The sequence below is a fragment of the Urocampus carinirostris genome, chromosome 2 (assembly GCF_059441175.1).
Source record: "Urocampus carinirostris isolate Australia breed hairy pipefish chromosome 2, RoL_Ucar_1.0, whole genome shotgun sequence".
Classification (NCBI taxonomy): Eukaryota; Metazoa; Chordata; class Actinopteri; order Syngnathiformes; family Syngnathidae; genus Urocampus; species Urocampus carinirostris.
In genome coordinates, this window is record NC_142350.1 from 45,607,501 (window position 1) to 45,625,835 (window position 18,335).

An 18,335-nucleotide genomic window follows, 5' to 3' on the forward strand; every position below is an offset into this window, starting at 1 on the left:
GTGCACTTTGGAGGCCACGTGAGCACACTTCACCGAGAAAACGGTGCAGGGTATTCTCCCATTTGCCCATTGAGGCGGAGACCTGCCATCTTCAGCCTGCAGGGTGGAGGCCAAGAATGTTAAATGTTTTTCCACACCTCCAAAATGTTTTTTTTTTTTTGCAAACAAACCACTGAAGACCGCCAGGGAAAGGACGAGCGCTAATGTCTTCATGTTAGAACCTGGACGGACAGACATAAAATGCACACAAGTTTCTTTTTTAAACTTCTTTCAGGATACACAACAATTAGGAATAACATATAGAAAAAATAACAATAATGAGGTTTTTGGTCTGCTGGCAGGAAATTTGATTGTTATGCTTAAATCCCACACACAAACACACACACAAACACACACACACACATATATATATCTATATATATATAGATATATAGATATATATATATTGCTATTTCTTCCACTTAGAAATCATGGAGAGGTCTAAAATTCGTAGGTGCATGTTCACTGTGAGAGAGATAAACTAAAAAGAAAAATCTAGAAATCACAATGTATGATTTTTAAACAATTTATTTGTGTAATATAGCTGCAAACAAGTTTTTGAAGACCTGGGAAAATGAATGTTAGTATTTGGGACAGTAGCCTTTGTTTGCCATTACAGAGATCAAACATTTGCTGTAGTCTTTCACGATGTTTGCAGGTATGCTTCTTACGGAGCCACTCCTCACTTTTCCTGGCTGTGTTCTTCGGGTCGTTGTCGTGTTGGAAGACCCAGCCACGACCCATCTTCAGTGCTCTGACTTAGGGAAAGAGATTGTTCCCCAAAATCTCACAATACACGGCCCCTGTCATCCTCTCTTTAATGCAGTGCACTTGTCCTGTCCCATGTGCAGAAAAACACCCCCAGAGCACCCAAATGCTTCACTGTAGGGATGATGTTCCTCGGATTGTACTCTTCATTCTAACAAACACGCTTAGTGGAATTATGACCAAAAAGTTCTATTTTGGTCTCATCTGACCTCAAAACCTTTTCCTATGACTCCTTTTTATCATCCAAATGGTCATATGCAAACTTAAGACAGGCCTTGACATGTGCTGGTTTAAGCAAGGGAACCTTTCGTGCCATGCATGATTTCAAATCTTACTGTATTACCTACAGTACCCTTGAAAACGGTGGTCCCAGCTCTTTTCAGATCATTGACCAACTCCTGTTATCTAGTTCTGGGCTGATTCCTCACCCTTCTTAAAGTCATTTGCTCCAACGGTGGAACTTTTTTCACCAAGGTGCTTGGCAATTGCTCCGTAGCCCTTTCCAGTCTTGTAAATTTTGTCTCTGTTGTCTTTGGACAGCTCTTTAGTCTTCGCCATGTTACAAGTTAAAGTCTTGCTTACTGTATGGGTAGGACAGGTGTCTTTATTGCAGCTAACGACCTCAAACAGGTGCTTCTGATTCAGGATGATACATGGAGTGCAGGTGGACTTCTAACGAGTGGACTAACAGGTCTTTCGGGGTCAGAATTCGAGATGAGGTGTTCAAATACTTATTTGCAGCTGTATCGCACAAGTAAATTGTTAAAATAATCATGCATTTTGATTTCTGGATTTTTCTTTTTAGTTTATCTCTCTCACAGTGGACATGCACCTACGATGAAAATTTCAGACCTCTCCATGAGTGGGAGGAATAGCAAAATAGCAAGGTGTTCAAATACTTATTTTCTTCACTGTGTATATATATATATATATATAGATAGATAGATAAAACATCAATATTTTTATTCATTATATTAAATGGATACATTTTCAATATCTGTCTTTGTTATTTTTAGAAAAAAATTAAGATGAATAGAGAAAAATTTGAAAAAGAGGTAAATGATATTTTTCTTTTTATTATTATCTCGACTGTATTTATAAATACTTCGTCTAGATTTCTAAAAGTTTTTCTTCATCAGGATTTTTCTTTTTCATTAGATTATAAAAATAAGAACACGATAGAAATATATATATATATATATATATATATATATATATATATATATATATATATATATATATATATATATATATATATATATATATATATATATATATATATAGTATATTTTAAAAAGAGTACATACCAATAATGGGTAAAAGTACCTGCCAACAGAAGAGAATTTTTGCAGCGATGCAGCCTTTCTCAATTCTGTTCACTGCAACAGAAAAAAAGACGATGTGAATATTACATATTAAGGACATATATAAAAATATATATTTATAAATATATTCATTATATTTTTGGTAACATAGAGAAAAAACAAATCACCTGAAGCTGCGGTGTGTCGTCTGTGCAATGCGCGCTGTTTGCCCTCTTAAATAGAAAGGTTTTTTTTGATCAATACGGGGGCAATGCCACCTCAAATGAACTTGTATCCGGAAAAAAATGGTCCTGTTAGAGCAAAAGTACCGTATTTTCCGCACTATAAGGCGCACCGGGTTATAGGGCGCACCCCGAAAAAATAGTTTTTGGTCCTATTTTTGACATACATAAGACGCACCGGATTATAAGGCGCTACAATGGGAACGTGGACAAAACAGTCAGATAGTTCAGTCCAACTTATTACCCCCTTAACATTCCCAAAGCTTGCAAAGACGCAAATACGTGTCGAAAACACGTGCGGATGCGGTGTCCGTAAGATGTCACTCAAATGCATCGTTCCATCATTCGGAAGGTTAAAGTCTTGGGATTCAATAAATGATAACCATTCCTTCGTATCTATTTTCTTTTTCGCTCGCAACTTTACTGTGCATATGACAATAAACACTTGGAATTGAGTTGAATTTAAAAATAGACACTCCATTATCTGCACCGCTTATCACAGAAACATCGAGTTCAGTCTGAAACAAGATACAGGGATAATATAGAAAGCCGGAGTAGCTCACCGAAGTCGTTGTGTTCATAATAATGTGCAGGCAATGTCCTCTTATATCCGTGAGGGTAGTAAATCCAGGAGAATACAATATTTACAAATACAGAATAGAAAAAAATGCTTTCTCTATGCCGTCAGCCACATGCTATACGCATACGTATTTTCGGCCAATTGCAGGCTTTGTTTCGCTGTTTAAGCCAATGGCAGCCTGTAAATTATAAAAAGGATCCGCCTCTTGACCTCCGAATAACTTTAGCCGATAGTGATCGATTCAAATGATGATTGACACGTCTTTTTCGGCCAATTGCAGGCTTTGATTGCCGTTTGAGCCAATGGCAGTCTGTAAATGATAAAAAGGATCCGCCTCTTGACCTCCGAATAACTTTAGCCAATAGTGATCGTTTCAACTGATGATTGACACGTCTTTTTCGGCCAATTGCAGGCTTTGATTGCCGTTTGAGCCAATGGCAGTCTGTAAATGATAAAAAGGATCCGCCTCTTGACCTCCGAATAACTTTAGCCAATAGTGATCGATTCAAATGATGATTGACACGTCTTTTTCGGCCAATTGCAGGCTTTGATTGCCGTTTGAGCCAATGGCAGTCTGTAAATGATAAAAAGGATCCGCCTCTTGACCTCCGAATAACTTTAGCCAATAGTGATCGATTCAAATGATGATTGACACGTCTTTTTCGACCAATTGCAGGCTTTGTTTGCCGTTTGAGCCAATGGCAGTCTGTAAATGATAAAAAGGATCCGCCTCTTGACCTCCGAATAACTTTAGCCAATAAAGATCAATTCAAATGATGATTGACACATTGGTTAGCCAATGAAACGCCGGTAAATAAATCCCAGCATCCACCGCGTACTACTTGGTGTTCGGGGGAAAATCTAGTCGGCGGCTGCAAGTTAGTTGGAAAACTTAATGTTGATCCATAAATAAGGCGCATTGTATTATAAGGCGCATGGTCAGCTTTTGAAAAAAATAAAGGCTTTTAGGTGCGCCTTATAGTGCGGAAAATACGGTATGTTGTTTTTTTGACGTCTTTACTTTCAATAAAGCAGCAACATCGTTATAAATTACCCAAACAGCGCTACCCACATATTTCTACATACATACATACATATATATATATATATATATATATATATATATATATATATAAACCATTGATAGAAGATTGGATTGGGCTGCTTGGAATGGAATGAGCTGCAGTACCCTATTTTGTTGCCAGAGGTTGTTAAAGACTCTACGAAAGCAGACCACAGGAAAGACGATTTTTATTGATTTTGTTGGTATTAATAGGAAAACCTAGCTAAAGACATTCATCGAGGCTTAAAGTACAACCGCCTAAACATTCACGATAATTGGTTGAGTCGTTTACCAATTGTACTTGGGAAAGTTTTTGGGGCAGTGGTTTGTCGAAAAAGCGCCAGGGAGCCACTAGGGAGTGCCAAAGAGCCGCATGGCTGAATGCAGCTCCAGCACTGCTTGTACACGAAAGCAGATTTTTTCGGATTTTGTTGCCGATTATTGGGGCTGCCTTGACACCAAACCTAGTATAAGACACTCCCAGTACAACTGTGTACATTTTTACAAAAATCGGGTTAGCCGTTTATAAATAAGTTGATTGGGTTATCTCTCTCTCGCTCTCGTTCTCTCTCTCTCGCTCTCTCTCTGTCTCTCTCTCTCTTTGTCTCTCTCTCTCTGTCTCTCTATTTTTCTCTCTCTTTGTCCCTCTGTCTCTCTCTTTGTCTATCTCTCTGTCTCGCTCTCTCTCTCTCTCTCTCTCTCTCTCTCTCTCTCTCTCTCTCTCTCTCTCTCTCTCTCTCTTTCTCTTCTATCTCATGTGTGTAAAACAAATATATCAAAGTTCATTCTGTTTTCATGTTGGACAAATGCAAACAAGTGTAATGTTTGCCTTGTTTTACAACATAAATGTTCTCAAAATATGTAGTACAATATTTATTTTTGGGTTTAACTACAAAATATAAATATGTAGCTTAATAAGAAAAATATTTTTCCTCGCTATTAGATGAACTGCGGAAAAAAAAGGTTCAAGGTAGGGGTGAGAGGCCACACCTCTCAGGGTCCCAGAAAATGTGACTTAGCTGGAGGGCTGGGGGTCTTTTCAGAGGCTTACAATTAAATCATGATTCAGGGGTTGATAGATTTGATTATAAAATGATCATTTTTTTTGCCCCGGTATTTTTTTTCTACTCTAAAATTTAATCTCATAGTGTTTGTTATCCGTGCATTTGTACAAAAGAGGGAAAAAAGAGCAAAAAACAATTCCATTAATTTATACGACAGTTTATTTAACTTGGGGAAACTGATGCGGACTGGAAAGTGACAAAAAAAATAGCACACAAATGCCAATTAATATGATCGCTTTCATGATTGAATTTTTTTTTTTTTTTTTTTTTTTTTAATAAAAATGTTTTCCTAAATAACTTTGCTGTTAGATTTCCTATTTATTTTAGAATGGAGCTAAAGTTTCTTTAAACTTCTGCTACCAGACTCAGGTGCTATGTTTTTAATTTTGTAAATTATGTTACCTTAAACAGTGCTGTTACTTTGATTTTAATCTATATAAAGTTGGGGTGGGCTTCCTCAATGTTTTCTGGTTGATTAATGGTCATCATCAAATACTGTACAGCTACAATAGGTGCTTTGCGATTGGTGCCAGGCTTTGGCGACATTCAGTGGACTTGTTTAAAACTGCAGGAGATTGTTTGGCTCATTTTGCTCTTGTGCTTCTCTCTGCCTGGTCCCAAGAGCCACATCAGATGATGTGGTGGACCGCAGGCTTTGAGTTTGACACATGTGAGGTAGCGGGATGGGGGTGAAATAAAGAAGAGTTTGTCATTTTATTTTGACATCTTTATTTATTGTCAATAAAGCAGCAATGTGGTTACAAGCTACAACTAGCCAAGCAGCGCTACGTAGTCGGCGATCGTCAATTTGAGTTATTTACAAGCACGACCCAATCAGTAACTCTCAACTCCCCTCCGCAAAGTCCTACAGCCCCCCGTTTTAATCCGAGGCGCTCTCCTTGACAGACTCTACAATGGTGTCGATCCTTTGGCGGATTTGCTCGGCCAATGGGGCAAAGAGCTCGGTCAGCTCGCCCATTTTGCCCTCCAGAGTGGAACGCAATTCCTCGGCAGTGGCCTCCAGTTGTGTGCGGAGACCCTCGGCCTGGCTCTCCAACTGCTGGCCCAGATCTTGGGCCTGGGTCTTCAGGACGGTCGACAGATCCAACATCTTCTTGGAGGCGCTGTCCCCGGCCTGCTGGACCAGGGGCTCCATCTGCTGGCGGACAGCATCCAGGTTCTGCGAAGTGCGAGACTGAAGCTCGCTCAGGTAGGTGGCCACCATGCTGCAAGAGGGCGTAAGACACAGGTGCTTATAATCAATGGGCAAGCGACATCATCGGGCACATTGACGTTATGATGTTTTTGCTTAAGTTTTGGGAAATGCAGCCCCTCTTTTAGTTTCACCACTATGGCACATCAACCTATTTTTTTTTGTGTGTGCCCAAAAACACCTTTAAAGTCCTCACAGGTGGAAATTTTAAAATAATTTTTAATTTTATTTTTCTCCCCTGCATCCACCTAATAACTCCGCTGTTCCAGCTCAAGTCACGTCACACCTAAGTTAAATGAAATGTAATTTTTCCTATGCAAATATATTCATTTACATTTCACCCATATATTACAATAGAGCCGTACTTCATTTGTTAATCCATTCATTTTTATTCATTCAGAACTTTTGATTTGATTTGTAAAAAATAAGATAATGATTATGTTTTTACTTTTCATAGAAATGAATAAAGAAATTCAATAATAAATAAAGGCAGATTAAACAATATGTCAGTGATTGAAAAAGGCAATACAATGATTTTAAAAATGAAACACTTTCCCCAAGAATTCATTGGGGTGCTCCAAAAATGAATGTATGAAAAGAACTAATTAATTAGAAAATTAACCTTCACAAATAATATTTATAGTAATTTGGGAAGCACTTTTTAATATATAATGATTATAAATTAATAAATAAGTTAATACTAATTAATGAATATGTTGACAAATATGATCATGATTAATTCTTTGATTGTTTTCGAACAATTACTGTATTTTCTTAATACGCACCGGATTATAAGGCGCACCCCTAAAAAAATACTCGTTTGTGATATATTTTTTCATATATAGGGCGCATGGAATTAAAACTACTGTAAGATCAATGCTTGCATTAAAAAAACAATACATTAAAACTAAAATAATGTATTTTATAGAACATAAATCAACATCTGGTTTCAACATTCGAAGACCACTTTACATCTTTGTCAAAGGCAGAACAGTTACCGTATACAATATCATTTCATTGTTACTATACATTTCCAATTTTATCCAACATATTTTCCAGTATATAAAGTGCACCAAATTACAAGGCACACTTATAAATTGATGGCCAATTTTGGGGGTTTTACATTTATGGTACGCCTCACCCGAGTAACCCGTTTATTGCATATTGGAACACTTTCTCAGATGTTTTTTTTTTTTAACTCGGTTCATACGACCAACATTGATTCCCAACTCACTTGCGGATGTCCTCAGTGTCCTTGGTGAGGCGTTTCCTAAGCTTGTTGGTGTAAGCGTTGATGCGTCCTCTGACGTCGCCCGAGTTGTGCTCCATCATGGTTTTGAGCTCGCCCAGATAGTCGCCACTTCGGTCTTTTGCGTCTAGCATGTCCTTCTGGAGACGATTGGCCAGAAGTTGAATGTCCATGCTCAGCTGGTTGGCGCCAGTGTAGGGGGTCAGCTTGCTCTGGAGGTCGTCTTTGTACTGGGTCAACTCGGCCATGGTGTCCGTAATCAGGGTGCTGCACATGTAGAAACCTTACATTTTTAAAATGGTCATTTCCAGGTCACAGGATTGGATTGACATTTTTGGACACAAGGGGGCAGTATAAAGACACATCGCTCTTCAGAATTTTCTATCTTAATGGAGCTTTACGGAATTTGGAATTTTTTTATACTGGCGCCCGTTACCTCTGCCTTGTGTCATTATTGCAGGCTCGGTCCGCTGGTCATGATGCGCATGCAAGTACGTGCATTTCTTAGACGCACTTTAAAAAACTATTTTTTTTTTTAATTATCTTTCTTGGCGTGTGGACTTAACTTGAAGTGGGCATTTTCTTTTACCATTTTCATGCAAAACTGACAAATAGAAATTTAGAGAGTAGATAGGCGCAGTCTGAAATACAGCATAAGGGCTTTTTTAACTCGGGAAGGTATTGTTTACATGTACTTAATACAGAAAATATTTAAATTCCATCTTTTTTAAGGATACATCAAATGATGATGAAGTGACATTGTGTAAAAAGTCACATCGAGAGGTCTTTATATCATAGAAAGCAGCTGAAGCGTGCCAATTTGAAGAATACACACGACGGAAGACGATTTATGAAGCATGCGTCCATATTTTTCCGTGTGAGCAAAGATCATTTCCAGCTAGCACAGGACATGAAAAATGCTGTTATTCCCATTAGTAACAACAAATGTTTGAGCAAGTGGTATACACCCAGAGCGTCTGAAGAAAGATTTTAGCTGGAGATGGTCAGGTATAGTGGAAGTTACGCACTTTATTTTAAACTACTTGTTGACTATGTTTTGTCAATTAGTGCCCATGTAACATTGCAAAGTGGTCCTCCTGGAAGGTGGGTAAAATCATGTGCAGCTTCTTTTCAAGGTTTTTTTTTCCTCATGCTGGGGTTTTTGAGTTTTTCCTTGCACTTGTTTCGGTTCCAGATCAGCGTAAATTGTAATGGTTGCATGTGCCGTCCTTTGAGTCTCTGTGATTAAAGGCTATTCAAATAAATATGACATGAGATGTGATTACTAAAAAGGCCACTGAAAAGAAAATCTATAACCCTGAACTGCAGAACTAAGCAACACAAGTGGCTAGAGAAGGAAAAAAATGGAAAAAACGTTATATATCTCAAGCGCCAGATTCCTGAATCATGCGACTTGGTGTTGTCAACGCCTGTATTGACCAGCTGGTAGAGATGGGAAGCTGCGTCGCTGCTGTTATGGACTTTTTGGACTATGTTACAGGCTTTAAGCATCGTTACTGTCATGCACTTTCCGGACAAATTTCAACATATTGTTCTCTTTTATTGATGTTCACTATGTTTGTCTACTGTCACCTAATGCTAAATCTATTCCACCCTGGTCATCCTGGAAGGGGGATTACCACTATTGAGGCCCCTTCTCAAGGTTTCATTTTTCTTCACGTTGAAGTTTTGAGTTTTTCCCTTGCCCGCATGTTGGTTTAAGATCGGGTGATTGTGTAATTGTAATCTTGTGCAGTCCTTTGATACATTTTTGTGATTAAGGGCTATACAAATACATGTGACTTCACTTGACTTGACTTTCCTGTGGAAGGCGAATGATAATGAAAGACAAAGCAGGAATACCATACTATAAAAATAGCGACTATCTGCCAGCCATAGCCTGCAGCCAAGTGACTTACAGGGTGGCTAGAGAAGAAAACAGTAGGATGACTGAATGATTGGACTGAGCTACCGTCACAATGAGGGCTCAGATGAGTGCAGTAATTGGCCTGTTGAGTGCTCACTATCCCTTATTTTATTTTTAGTCGTTCACCCTAACACTAACCACAACTCGACCCCCAACCCGAATTTCTGTCGACTCACTCAAGCTCGCGGTTGAGCTGCGAGGTCTTGATGGTGTGAAGGACGCCATCGGCCTTCTGGTTGAGATCTGAGACGTACTGCCAGAAGCGATCCACTGTTTCCACCCAGCGGTCCGGCGTGGCATCCGCCTGGCGCACCACGCGGGCCTGACAGCCTGGAATAGAGATTTAAAACAATAAATATCACCGGCCAAGATCTTACAAACTATACTGCACATAAGAAGCACAAGAGATAAAGTAAGACACACATCGCTTCAAACACTTGCAGTTTTAAATATGTCCACTGGGTGTCGCCAAAGCCAAAAATCACCCCTGATTTTGTTTGACTTAGAACAGAAGTCATGCTGTTTAAGGCAATACGATAGAATTCACTTGTGGTGTGTGGGTGTGTCTTTTAAAAACAACATTTGCTACTAAATTACTAACTAAGTTTATATTCCCAGTGATTGGAATTTATCGGTTTGAATCTGGATTCAAAAATACTAAATTAGAAAATAGGCACAAGGCTGATTTGCAAAAGATTGAAGTAGCCTTACCTCATTTTTATGTAGTTAAGATCCCGATCTAGGTAAACATTATAAGAAAAAAGCAGCAAAAGACTTTATATTAAGTTGCACTTATATGAGTGTTTGTGTGCTATTTTTGTTAATTTCCAGTTCACATGAGTTTCGCTAAGGTAAATAAAATGGAATGGAAATAAATTAAACTGTTGATTTACCTTTATGTTACAAATGCACACTTGATAAACAATATGAGATTTAGTAAAGGAGAAAATAGAGATGAAATAATAATCATGTATAATTGAATGTTACACCCCTGAATCATAATCATAATTAAATGGTGAGCCATGTGGCCCCTGAGCCAAGACGATTCTGACACCCCTGCTGTACAGGAATATTCCGTTACTTGAATCATGTAAATCAGGGGTCTCAAACTTCGCAGCCTGCAGGCTGATTGCTGCCTCACTTTAAAGTGAAAGTGTTATGTTTCACAGCAGCGGTGTCCGAATCAAATGGCCGGAGGGCCAAAACAAAAACAATGGCTACAAGTCTAGGGCTAGACTGATAACATGTTGAATATTTTAAAAATGATGCTTATAGTCTAGCGCAGGAGTCGCCAACCTGTTTAAGCTAATGTTTTTGTTTCAGATTAGTGCAAAGAACTACCAGTTTGATATGCATTCCTTAAATAACATATTATTACTATGTTATTACCGTATTATTACAAGGTTGTAATTATTAGAGGTTAAAATAGACTCAATTTTCTTATAGCTCTGTCATTAATCTTGATTTTTTTTTTTAAACGCCAAAAAAACTGATTTTTTTTAATAAAATTTTCCATAACATGAATATATAAGGGACAGTGTGTATTATTTGCGCCTCCTATGGTAAAAAAGAAAAATCTTCATTTAAAAACAAAAAACAAAAAACAGTATTGATGTAAATAAAACGCGAAAATATATGAACATGCATTTTGTAAAAACACTTTAAGGTCGATACATAACCTGAGCCTGACATAATTGGCATCTTGCAGCTAGGGGTACCCAAAAACCTCAAAAAGGCTGGACAGGGATGTGATTTGACCAAAGTGAAATTATCTGAAAATTAGCGGGGGGGGGGGGGGGGGGTGATTGCTAGCTGGGGGGGGGGGGGGGGGGGAAACCAGGTAGGACCAGGGCAGTAAAAAGTACAATAAGTATAGGCCCTACAGTAAAGTGTTGGTGTAATGTACACATGAAAATCTATTATTGTAATTGTTAAATATTTATGGCCATTTTTATTACGTTATAATATTTTCGAAAAAAATGGGAAAACTGTCAAATAAATTTGAAAAGTTTACCACCTACCTCAAAATTCACGACTCTATCAGCAACTGGTACAGGTTGTTGGGGTGGATCACGTCTCTTTATTACCGCTTCCGATTGTGATGTCAATAAGGGATGGAGGCCGTAAAGTTTTGGAGTTTTCGTTTGGGCACCGAAACTTCCAGCGATGGAATAATTTGTCGTTCTTGACTGGAGTTCTTTCACGTGTTTTTTGCTCTTTGCGTGACTTTCAAGAGCTTTGAAACCTCTCCCAACATAGTCGATGGTATCATGACACCAAATGCAAAGTGCTTTCCCGGCACGATCGATCTTCCGAATAAAGTCATTGAACAAATTCGTCACAGTCTTCTTTCCAACATTCGTAGATAATTCCTTCTCCAACCAGTCCCATCGAAACTTGTTTTTTACAATCTTATCAATTTCTTTAGCTCGCGGAGCATCTTTGCGTTCGATCACGGACATCTTTCTTTAAACACCCGGCAAAAACGTGTGAGAAATGAACAATGGCACACTCCTATAACAAGCGCGTTTATTGGTCAACACGAGACTTCAACCAATCGCAAGTACGTTTCATTTCAGTTACGGAAACACTCAAATGGCATGCTGTCGAGACGAAATCGTTTTTTTTTACCAATTAAAACACCGGAAATTTTAAAATTTTATTTTTGGAGATAAAAAAAGCGGAATTCCGCGAATTAGCGGAAAAATCACATCCCTGGCTGGGGGAGACAATAGAAATAAAATGGTGTGTTTTGGTCACTTTGACTCTCCGTCGTCGGTGTTCTTCCTTGTGCTTTTTAGCACTCGTTTTTGGTAGCGCTATACCGTACAGGAGGGGTCTCACCGAGATTTACTTTTTGTTACTAATTTACGCAAAGGCCACCAAGTTTGATTTCTTAGATAAAAACTTATCCGCTATTACTTTGTTGTTAGTTTTTTTTTTTTTGTTTGTTTCATTTTTGGAAATAGAGTTAAATAGACTAAATCAACTAAGAAACTATTTTACTAGAAAATCACAATCGTGCAAAAATCACTAGGGCACAGCTGTCCATTGGGCTCACCACATTGGAGACCCCTGCCATACAGCCTCTAGTCGTAAGGTAATACACTTTGTCCCTTTAAAATCTATGTAGTGTATTCTTCAGCCAATTCCTCCCAGACCCAATCTCCGGACCCCCACCCCGAGTAAATTGAGTTTGAGACCCCCAATAAAAATGATGAAGTGGATGTTGTAGTTTAAAAAAATAAAAAACTCACCAGTGAGAACCGCAAGAGCTAGGACGAGCACGACAGTCTTCATGGTTAGTTGCAGACAGAAACACTGTGTTGATTCTGTGGTAACTTGCAGCTTTAATAGGCTGCTGGGATGTGGGTGGGTGAGGCGGGGGTTGGTCGCGCCTCTAAGCCACCCCCTCACCCCTCTCCTCAGTCCTCCACGATGCATCGGCACGTCCGAAGTTCTCCACGCTGCGTGCTGTTGTATGCGCCACGTGAAGGAAAACAAGCTGGAAGCTTCCGGGAAATTTTCCAGAAAATTGTGTGTCGTTTTTCTATTTGAAAAGATGTTTAAGTGTCGTTTTGGGTCTAGTTTTAAGTTTTATTGGCTTTTTTTTCTTGTAAAATGAGACAATTCATATTAAGAATCAGCATCATTGACTTATTTTGCTCATATTACATTGATTTGCTGGGTTCAAAGGACCAGTGGGTAATTGCAACCAATAGAAGTGTAAAAATGCATCAATTTAAAAAATTGTAAGACAAAAACAAAGGTACTCTTTCACAAGCACGATTTGGGGTTTAGAAGCTGACGTATGAGTACTATCATTTAGCCATTGTCCACTTTTCCACAGTTTCCTTCTCTAGCCACTCACGTTAACTACTTGGCTTCTGGTTACGGCTCAGCGTTATTGTTAGCTGCTCCTTTTTTGCTCTTCAATTTCAATTTCCAAAGACTATCTTGCAATCGAATGTTGCTGAGTTCAGTGATTTCAGCATCTTTGGCTTTTTTCCCTTCCGTTTCCTTCTCTAACCACTTATGCCTGCAGGCTATGCCTTGGTGCTAGCTGCTATTGTTATTCATTGCTGCTGTGTAAGAATAAAGCTTCCCTCGTCCTTTAGTTTTCGACTTTTCTTTTGACTCCTGTTACCCACTTGGCGGCATGCTATAGCTCGCCACTAGCCGCCTTTGCTTCATTCTGTCGTATCACTCACTTTCCACATTTGGTCATGTAATCGTACGTCTCTGATTTCTGTGATTCGGGCATTGTTCCACTGTTTCCTTCTCTAGCCATTCATGCAGCTTAGCTCAGTAATTTCGGGTTTCGATGCTTGACATAAAATCTTTCACCAGCTTTTAAGTTGATTCTCCTGTTAGCCTCAAAAGTTAGTCGCTTCCAGCAGCGCTGACCAACTCCAGCTATTGGCTTTATTCAGCCGCTCCTGTTGTATCCAGCTCGCTTTTTCCGTCGCTAGCGGGGAGATTAACGCTACCTCTCATGTCGTATCGACGGCTGGAATTCCTCTTTGTTCACTTGATTAAATATAAAAGCAGGTTTTCTGAATTTTGCTAAGTGGTATTCTACGGGCTTCATTCTAAGCTTACATCCACCTTAAGTACACACTGTCACTTAAAGGATTTTACTAATTGCGGTTGACTTTTGCCGATTAAATCTGTCTTTCTCAATCCTTCGACACCCTGGCAACTTTGCTTATAGCCAAATTCTCACCTAGCAAGTGGCGCTTTAGCAGACATTCCAGTTGGATTCGTCCTGTGAACCCCCACCCACCCAAATGACAAAAGGTTGCCGACTCAGCGGGTGTCGCATCTCCTCCACATTTGCTCAGCATCACAAGTGGCCTCGTGAATGAAAATGGTCAAAAGCAGCAGGATGCCCAGTCAGGATATTTTTTTGCATGTGAATGCCGACAAAAAGACACGAGACCCACCTGCACAAACCCCCTACCCCCAATAATACTTTAGGGTCAAAGCTACACATTTCATGCGGCAGGGACAGTAAGATGTTTTACAACCTAATAATTACAATTTTCGGCAGGATTTTCTTATAAATTTAGCAAAATTTTGTCCAAAATTCACATTTTTTGTTTGCCATTAGTAACAGCAAATGTTTGTTTTCACTGACTTTATGTATTTATCATTTCTTCACGTTTTTTCATCTTGCTACTAAAATTTTCCACTTGTATTTATATATATATATATATATATATATATATATATATATATATATATATAGGGGCAGCACGGCGGCGCAGTGGTTAGCGCGTGTGCGGCACAGTTCTGAGGTCATGAGATCAAACCTTCCTGTGTGCAGTTTGCATGTTCTCCCCGTACCTGCGTGGGTTTCCTCCGGGAACTCTGGTTTCCTCCCACATTCCAAAAATATGCATGTCAGGTCAATTGACCGCTCCAAATTGTCCCTAGGTGCGAATGGGCGAGTGAGTTGTCTGTCTCTGTCTGCCCTGGAGCTGGTTGGCAACCAGTTCAGGGTGTCCCCTACCCACTGCCCTAGGATAGCTGGGATGGGCTCCAGCACCCCCGTGACCCTACTGAGGATAAGCTGATTGATGATACATATATCTTTGATTGCATAACTCATTGGGTTGAAATGAAATTGCTCAAAGCAGAGCTAGAAGGAAACAAAATGATTAATTATGTTTTTTTTGTATTTTTTTTGTCCTGTCTCTGTCCATAAAATTCTATACCTCAGCAATACATGTGGAAAAATATGTTTTATTTTTCTAATATACTTTTATGAATAACTATTCACACAGAAATGTTATATGTCATTTTTGTTTATAGATATGTAATCCATTTTAAAAAGTCAAGTTATACTGTATGCTCCTTTTTAAGCATTAACATAATAATATGCATAGGAAAAACTCAAAATGCAAAAAGGCTATCTCAGAAATGTTGTCTTTTCCATGAAATTTGATAAATATCTTGGAAAAAAACATTACAAACACGATTAAGAAGAAAAACAGTGATTAAAGAAGAGATTCAGGCATCTACAATCAACAAATGTTGGCCTTGAGTGCAGTACTCAAGAAAGGACACAGAGGACAGGACTGCCACTAAAACAACAGTAACACATTGTTGAGTTTTTTTATCTATTTTTTACCCTGGTATATATTATGGGTTTTTATTTATTTATTTATTTTTCATATTTTTGGGCAGGCTGGATAAATAAGCTTAATAGACCCTATGTGGTTTGCAAGTCATGGGTTTGCCTATCTCTAGGATCAAACCTGCTTTTATATTTTTCCATGTATTTGTTTGAACATTTATGATGAAGTAAATATAAATACATGCATTCAAATATAAAACACAATTTAAAGAGGAGATTTATTTTCACTTCACTGAGACATAATTAGTTATTAGCTTTAAGCGCCGTACACAAAAAAGGACACCAGGGACAAGAGTGACACCAAAACAATCGCATTTTGATTAGTAGTACTAGGGGTATTGGGCCGTAATTTACTAAATCCTCCGAAGCCCCCCACCGGGCCCCCGCACCCCCCAACCCGCACTAATCACAAAGTTCCACTATTCCTTCAAAAGGAAGCTAGGACAAGTGTCCTTTGTCAAACGTGTCATGCTCCTTACCCTTTGGGACTTTGAGATCATTTTGTCCTGGAACAAAGATTAGTTGCGTTGGCTTGCTCGGGTAATTAACAGAGTCCCGATAACGTGTGATAAACTAGTGTAAACTAGCCTAACAACGAAAATTTGCGTTTCTAGGCCGGAAACACTTTGAGATTGGATGTGGATTTGAAAACTCTACCAGTATTTGCTTACATACCCAGCAGCCGAAGTCTTTTGGATGTTGGGGTTTGGGATAAATCTGTTCTAGTTTGCCATGGACTCAGTTAAGTACAAACATATCCACACTTAGTCTGAAATTTGCCCCCTAAAAGTCGTCTTTTCAAACAAATAAAGGTGTTTTTTTTGGATGGTACTGTGACGTCTTTTGAACCCTTTTTGTTGCGTTACATATTGTTGACACTTTTCTTAATCTTGTGATAATCCTTCCTAACAGGGATTGTTTTTTGGCCTTGTGGATGTCTGGCAGAGGAACTGAAACAAAAGGTCTTAAGTAAGACCAAATGGGGGCAGGAGGAGGAAGTGAGAGTGACAAGGTGCTACAGTAGACAGTCTGACAAAAGGGAAAACAAAGCAAGGGAATGGTCAATGTGTGAACGGTCATCACACGGAACCAACGACTCGGCCGTCATTAACGGTCAGACGTCAGACCAATTTAGTTGAATTCAGTCTTCAGGACACAACATAGTCCATCACAATCTGGATAACAGTAGAAATAGAACTGTGGGATACTACAATCTGTTCTGAGGTAGGGATCAAGAACTCAAATTGCCGTATAGCAGGGGTTGGAAACCTATGCTAATGAGCTAATGGAATGCACCCCAACTGAAAATATTGATATAACTAGAAAGTATATAGTAAGTACTACGTATCTGGAATATATGTGAATATCACCTAAGAAATAAATGTACATATAAAGTTACGTGACTTGAGTTGATACAGAGTAGAGGAGTAAAAATGAAGCCGATGATTAAACTTCCACTTGTAAGGTGTGAATACGTTGTTGCTTTAAAGGCCTATTGTTGATACAAGTCCCGATCGTCAATTGGTTAAGGGAAGCGAAGGTGGCCCTTTCACTTGCTCATTCAGACCTAGGGACAATTTGGATTCGGCCAATTAACCTGACATGCATGTTTTTGAAATGTGGGAGGAAACCTACACAAGCGCGGGGAGAACATGCAAACTCCGCACAGGAAGGCTGGTAGCTGGATTTGATCCCATGACCTTGGAACTGTGCTAACCATTCAGTCGCCGTGCCGCCCAATTTACAGCACCTGGTATTCCCAGGCGTTCTCCCGTCCAAGTATTAACCAGGCCCGACGTTGCTTAGCTTCTGAAATTGGACGAGATCGGGCGTATTCAGGGTAGTACGGACGTTAGCCTGTATAAAACAACTGACCAAACATGGCACCAAAAAGAAAATAATATTTTTCAGATTACAAGCTGCAAATAGTGAAATATGCAGCCGAAAAGCAGAACGCTGAGGTGACGATGAGTCTGAAATAAGTGACATTGAAGCATAAGGCGGTTTTTAATCCGGAGCCACTTATAGTCCGGAAAATATGGTATTTGTCCCAGGTTTTATGAACTGATCTTGTAATGGTTGTTGCGACATCCCGGAAAAGAAAAAAAACAAAAGCAAAGTGGCGTGTTGAGGCTTTGCGAGTTGCGACACCCCCAAGGGACTGGACCAGACATGTCGGGTTACTGGAAGTTCAAGAACACGGTGTTTTTGTGGTGCCACCAGCCCTGCTGGCTGATTGCGCCCACGCTGCGCTCCTAAAGTGGCAAACAACATTCCAATGGCCTGCCTCAAGCTGTTTGGGATTTTGGATAACCCCTAACCCAGCACGCAACTCTGGCTTTTCCCATGTTTACAGGTTTAAGGCCACGTTGAAGAAACTACTACTCGGAGTCAAAAATCTTTTGTTGATATCAGACTCCGAGAATTTCTCCTTTGTATTTACCAAAAGCAACACTTTTGGGAAATGTAGGAAAGAAAACAAAAATGAAATCTTGGGCTACATCACAGAATCACTCATTTAGAATGACTTGATTATGATTGCTATACTCCTTTAAAGTACTGCCATAAAATGATTTGTTTTGTTAGACTGGGGCTAAAAGCATCCCGAACATGTATGTATCTACTTCCTGTCTTTTGGCCAACACTACATGTCACTGATCTGTGTAAAATAAGTTCAGTTGTCCTTAACTTAAAATATGTTCACGTTAGAATGTGAAATGAAATGCTTTTTTTGGCCACTCATC

The 18,335-nt window shown here is 39.2% G+C and overlaps 1 protein-coding gene and 1 long non-coding RNA gene across 2 annotated transcripts in view; both read right to left on the reverse strand.

Annotated features, from left to right (window-relative positions):
* Positions 1–2,388, reverse strand: part of LOC148372051 (uncharacterized) — a 3,378-nt gene extending 990 nt beyond the window's left edge. Inside the window, exons 1-4 of the long non-coding RNA XR_015849516.1 lie at positions 2,300–2,388; positions 2,134–2,186; positions 171–221; positions 1–96 (exon numbers count right to left, since the gene is read on the reverse strand). The exon at positions 1–96 is cut by the window's left edge and continues 990 nt beyond it. This is a non-coding gene — a long non-coding RNA (uncharacterized LOC148372051). The remainder of the gene's footprint in view (positions 97–170; positions 222–2,133; positions 2,187–2,299) is intronic.
* Positions 2,389–5,765: 3,377 nt separating this feature from the next.
* apoeb (apolipoprotein Eb) lies at positions 5,766–12,873 on the reverse strand. Its single transcript, XM_088326724.1, has 4 exons — positions 12,707–12,873; positions 9,626–9,779; positions 7,508–7,789; positions 5,766–6,286 (listed from the first exon to the last, which is right to left on the reverse strand). The coding sequence occupies exons 1-4, from the start codon at positions 12,747–12,749 to the stop codon at positions 5,941–5,943; spliced, it is 825 nt and encodes a 274-aa protein (XP_088182850.1). The 5' UTR covers positions 12,750–12,873; the 3' UTR covers positions 5,766–5,940.
* Positions 12,874–18,335: the final 5,462 nt, after the last annotated feature.

Excerpts from the sequence above, each read along its gene's own strand:
- apoeb (XM_088326724.1), bottom strand. The coding sequence starts at position 12,749 with ATGAAGACTGTCGTGCTCGTCCTAGCTCTTGCGGTTCTCACTG. Across the intron at positions 9,780-12,706 it reads AGCTCTTGCGGTTCTCACTG|GCTGTCAGGCCCGCGTGGTG; the intron begins GTGAGTTTTTTA and ends TCTCTATTCCAG. Across the intron at positions 7,790-9,625 it reads CAGCTCAACCGCGAGCTTGA|CACCCTGATTACGGACACCA; the intron begins GTGAGTCGACAG and ends CTACATGTGCAG.